The sequence below is a fragment of the Pseudoliparis swirei genome, chromosome 24 (assembly GCF_029220125.1).
Source record: "Pseudoliparis swirei isolate HS2019 ecotype Mariana Trench chromosome 24, NWPU_hadal_v1, whole genome shotgun sequence".
Classification (NCBI taxonomy): domain Eukaryota; kingdom Metazoa; phylum Chordata; class Actinopteri; order Perciformes; family Liparidae; genus Pseudoliparis; species Pseudoliparis swirei.
The window spans coordinates 735132-740772 of NC_079411.1; the positions used below are offsets into that span (position 1 = coordinate 735132).

Here is a 5641-nt window from a genome sequence, read left to right on the forward strand (position 1 = left end):
CTGGCAATATGAAAATGACCAACATATAAATATATATATATATAAATAACATAATTTACTCCAAAAATACAAACATTTGTTTCTGTAAAATATTTTATTTTATATTTATTATTTAACTATTCTTATACTTTTTTGTTGTAATTAATGAATAATTAATGTAATTTTCCACTGGATTATGTTAGCAATTACACAATTTGTCATGTTATTCATATATATATATATATATATTTCTTTTCTTTAAAAAACAAATTATATTTTTAGTATATTGCGTTATATCCTAACAAAATAAAGTAAAACATTCAATGATCAATGAACCGTGTTGTCCTAACTTTGAGGAGACGGACAGACCTGCTGTTTATTTATGTATTTGTGTATTTATGTATTTGTGTATTTATTGCTATTGTGTAACTCAGTCATGCGGAAAAGCGAGCTGGAACGTCTCACTTCCTCCTGTGAGCTCGTTCCCGTGCGCGCGCACCTCCGCGCGCCCTGTCCGTGCCACCTGAAGGCGGCAGAGGGCTCCTGTGTGTGTGTGTGTGTGTGGGGGGGGGGGGGGGGGGGCTCATAAAGCTTCACGAAGAGGCTTTGAGTCGTTCTTCACACAGAACGGCGCGTGCCCGCGGAAGCTTACCTGTGAAGACTTGCGGAGGAAGAGACACGACTTACCTGTCTCTCTCTCTCTCTCCTCCCTCCCTCTCTCTCTCTCTCTCTCTCTCTCTCTCCCCCTCCCTCTCTCCCTCCCTCTCTCTCTCTCAGGAGGAGGAATCTGAAAAGTGGAACATGTCGGCAAACGAGAGAGCCACGCGCGCGCTGCGGGAGATCCTCCTGCAGCCCGGGAACGACGCGTGTGCGGACTGCGGCGCTCCCGGTAAGAAGAGAAGGAGAACCGTAACGGCCCAAAAGAAGAACAGCGGAATTATATCAAGTATTACATGTGTCGCGGACTCGTGACGCGCGGCAGGAGGCGCGCAGCGGTTGTATAGACGCAGGTTGTATAGAAGCGTGTTGTATAGACGCAGGTTGTATCGAAGCAGGTTGTATAGAAGCCGCTCGGTGTGTTGTGGTGTTGTATAAAACGTTCCGGACTCTTTGTGTGAGTGAGTCCGGGGGGGGGGGGGGTGGTCGACAAGTGTGGACCTGCAGCAGGAGGCTGCGGAGCTCAGACATCCCATAATAACACAAGTCACTGCCAGGCTCATGAATCTGTTTTATTTCTCTTCTTAAAACACTTTAATGATGATTATTTATTTAGTGATGTTATCTTTTGTTTTTATCTATCGATTCGGTTTTATTCTTTTATCCATTGTTGTGTTTTGAATCAGTGTGTGTGTGTGTGTGTGTGTGTGTGTGTGTGTGTGTGTGTGTGTGTGTGTGTGTGTGTGTGTGTGTGTGTGTGTGTGTGTGTGTGTGTGTGGCTGCTTTTGTTGACATTGACGGCCAGCTGATAACGCCTCTTAACCAGAAGGCAACCTCTGGTTTCTTAAAGCTGCATTCTCTCTCCTGACCACCAGGGGGCTCCTCTGGTTGTATAGAAGTCTATGCTTCGTGTGTTAGAGCTGCATTCTCTCTCCTGACCACCAGGGGGCTCCTCTGGTTGTATAGAAGTCTATGCTTCATGAGTTAGAGCTGCATTCTCTCTCCTGACCACCAGGGGGCTCCTCTGGTTGTATAGAAGTCTCTGCTGCATGTATAATATAAATACCCCCCTCCTCTCTGCAGACCCCATGTGGGGCTCCTGCTCTCTGGGCGTCTTCATCTGCCTCGCCTGCTCCGGGATCCACCGCAACCTCCCCGACGTCAGCAAGGTCAAGTCCCTGAGCCTGTCCCACTGGGAGGACCAGGAGGTGCAGGTGAGGCGCCAGTGTTAGCGGTAGCTTAGCATAAAGACTGGACTCAAAGGGGGAGGGCTAGCGTGACCCCAAACCGGCCTACGTTAGCTTCACCCTTAAAGAAACAGTACGTCACACAGGGAGGATAATAATATGACTGTCACAAACACAGGACTTTCACCCAGGAGACCTCTGTTCAGGTCCTCAGAGTTCAAAGGGTCAACATTCAGTCTCCGTTGATACATTGTATCTACAATGTAGCGTACGTTACTGGCGGATTGAAAATCTCGAAGGTATTCTTCGAGATTTTCAATCCGCCAGTAACGTACGCTACATTGTAGATACAAAGTCTCAACGGAGACCGAACGTTGATACTTTGTCACGACTCTGCAAATGTAGCGTACGTTGTGGTCCGTAACTTACGTGACATTGTAGATACAAAGTATCACCGGAGACCGAATGCTGACTCTGTGTGTTCCGTATGAACCCTGCGGCCCTGACCGCCGTGTGGGAACACGTTCCCTCAGCCGCCGGCGTCACATTCCTGCCCGGTGAGCTCGGCCTGAACCTCGTGTTTCTGCTTCCAGTTCATGAGTCAGCGCGGCAACCGGCTGATGAGGAGCCACTACGAGGCGGCGGTCCCCGTCTACTACTACAAGCCCACCCACAGGGACTGCCAGTGAGTAGCCATGGCAACGCACCACATCACACCCGTGTGTGTGAAATAAAACATTGTTTCTTTTCTTTTCTTTTTTATTCTTTTAAGGGTGCCACATCCTCACTAATATCTGAATAGCTCACAATAGGCTGTATGATAACAGGTTGTTTATTATTATATATTATATTCAGCCACTTCCACGGGAACCTCTCGTCAACCGCACGGGACGAGAGAGAGAGAGAGTCGCTCTGAAAGACGGTTCACCTTGCATTCCTCGTTTTAAACCAACTTACGATGCGGTTAGAGTTTCTTTGACTCCTCTGGTTGTATAGAAGTCTCTATAGTGACTCTACTTCTCTTGATGTTTTCCCTCAGTAAACATGTAAACATGAGTTCATGTCTCAGTCTCTAGTTTCAAGTCTTCTTATGTCGAGTCACACAGACATCGAGCAGGGGGCGCTTTAGGGGCGGGGCTCCAGGTGATTGACAGGGGTGCTTTAGGGGCGGGGCTCCAGGTGATTGACAGGGGGCGCTTTAGGGGCGGGGCTCCAGGTGATTGACAGGGGGCGCTTTAGGGGCGGGGCTCCAGGTGATTGACAGTTGGTGCTTTAGGGGCGGGGCTCCAGGTGATTGACAGGTGGCGCTTTAGGGGCGGGGCTCCAGGTGATTGACAGCTGCTTTAGGCTGGCTCCAGGTGATTGACAGTTGGTGCCTTGGGGCCGGGACTCCAGGTGATTGACAGGGGCGCTTTAGGTGTGGGCTCCAGGTGATTGACAGGTGTGTGCCTCAGGTGTGTGTGTGCCTCAGGTGTGTGTGTCTCAGGTGTGTGTGCCTTAGGGCGTGGCTCAGGTGATTGACAGTGTGTGCTCAGGTGTGTGTGTCTCAGGTGTGTGTGTGTCAGGTGTGTGTGTCTCAGGTGTGTGTGTGTGTCTCAGGTGTGTGTGTCTCAGGTGTGTGTGTGTCTCAGGTGTGTGTGTCTCAGGTGTGTGTGTGTCTCAGGTGTGTGTGTCTCAGGTGTGTGTGTCTCAGGTGTGTGTGTCTCAGGTGTGTGTGTCTCAGGTGTGTGTGTGCCTCAGGTGTGTGTGTGTCTCAGGTGTGTGTGTGCCTCAGGTGTGTGTGTCTCAGGTGTGTGTGTCTCAGGTGTGTGTGTCTCAGGTGTGTGTGTCTCAGGTGTGTGTGTCTCAGGTGTGTGTGTGTCTCAGGTGTGTGTGTGTCTCAGGTGTGTGTGTGTGTCTCAGGTGTGTGTCTCAGGTGTGTGTGTCTCAGGTGTGTGTGTCTCAGGTGTGTGTGTGTCTCAGGTGTGTGTGTCTCAGGTGTGTGTGTCTCAGGTGTGTGTGTCTCAGGTGTGTGTGTCTCAGGTGTGTGTTACCGCTCACAGACAGGAATGTGTGTCTCTGTCTGATCGGTGGTGAGGAAAAGAAAAGAGACTCAAGTCTTTGAGGAACATGCAGCGTGAGGCTCAACCTCCACGCCCTACACACACACACACACACACACACACGCCCTACACACACACAGACACACATACACACACACACACACACACACACACACACACACACACACACTCACACACACACACACACACACACACACACACACACACACACACTCACACACATACACACACACACACACACACACACACACACATGAAGCAACTTCTTTGATGGTGGAGGAATGTGTCTGAGGTGAAGAATCACTCGGCCTCTCCGTCGTGTTCGCTCTACAGAAAGAGATCAATTCACCCACCGGATCTGTACTGAGGGTTAAAGTCTGCTATCACACACACACACACACACACACACACACACACACACACACACACATCGTGGTAGAAACTAACACTTAGTACTCAGCACATCAGAGTTTTTTTGTTTGTTTTTAACACTCATGAATTAATGTGATCCATATATTTTGGGCAGAGTGGGATGTCGAATTGATCATTTCTGCTTGTGAGGATCTTTGATAGCTGCATTTCTTTCTATCTTTGCCAGTTGAACAGCTGACGGTGAAAACTAATGGAAAGTTATTATTCACTATCATAATGTATAAGCATACATTCATGAATTTTTTTTTTTTTTTTAAATAACAAATAAATAAATGGGTTTATTTCCATAAAATATGTATGCACAAACTGTCAATTTAGGAACATCATTTATTGTTCTTCTTCTTCTTCTTCTTCTTCCTCCTCCTCTTCCTCCGTGTCTTCAGGACCTTGAGGGAGCAGTGGATTAGAGCAAAGTACGAGAGGAAGGAGTTCTCTGAGCCCGGCAAGACCTTCACGTATGAGGAAGGTGAGCATGTGCACACACACACACACACACACACACACACACACACACACAGACACACACGCACACACATACAGACACACACACACAGACACACACGCACAGACACACCAGTACACACACACACACACACACACACACACACACACACACACACACACACACAGACACACACACACACACACACACACACACACACACACAGACACACCAGTACACACACACACAGACACACACACACACACACACACAGACACACACACAAAGACACGCACAGACACACCAGTACACACACACACAGACACACCAGTACACACACACACAGACACACCAGTACACACACACACAGACACACCAGTACACACACACACACACACACACACACACACACACACAGACACACACGCACAGACACACACACACAGACACACACACTCACAGACACACACAGACACACACACACACACACACACACTCCCTGATAGCGAGTGATCTTTGCTGCGTTTCTTTCTGCAGGAACTAGAGACGGCATGTTGATGAAAAGGGGGCGGGACAACGGGCAGTTCCTCAGCAGGCGATTCGTCCTCTCGGAGTGGGAGGGGACCCTGAAGTACTTCACCAAATATGACGTAAGCTCGCCGCCGTGTGTGTCTGTGTGTGTGTGTGTGTGTGTGTGTGTGTGTGTGTGTGTGTGTGTGTGTGTGTGTGCATGCCGGTGACCTGCCGCCATCACACGGCGTCACATTTGATGAGCTACACACAAATCCTTTAATTAAAGAGCGCTCTACGGCAAATGATCTGGAGCCCCCCACACACACACACACACACACAAACACGGACACACAGACCACCACACACAC

The 5641-nt window shown here is 48.8% G+C and overlaps 1 protein-coding gene across 2 annotated transcripts in view; it reads left to right on the forward strand.

The window, feature by feature from the left end:
- The first annotated feature begins 579 nt into the window (after positions 1-579).
- The window catches only part of zgc:92360 (uncharacterized protein LOC436988 homolog), a 12200-nt gene continuing 7138 nt past the window's right edge, over positions 580-5641 (forward strand). Inside the window, exons 1-5 of one of the 2 annotated variants that reach the window (XM_056410241.1) lie at positions 580-868; positions 1720-1850; positions 2417-2508; positions 4702-4784; positions 5298-5410. In XM_056410241.1, coding sequence (XP_056266216.1) covers positions 781-868; positions 1720-1850; positions 2417-2508; positions 4702-4784; positions 5298-5410 — 507 coding nt within the window. In that variant the 5' untranslated portion in view covers positions 580-780. The remainder of the gene's footprint in view (positions 869-1719; positions 1851-2416; positions 2509-4701; positions 4785-5297; positions 5411-5641) is intronic. The other variant, XM_056410240.1, reaches the window with a different exon arrangement.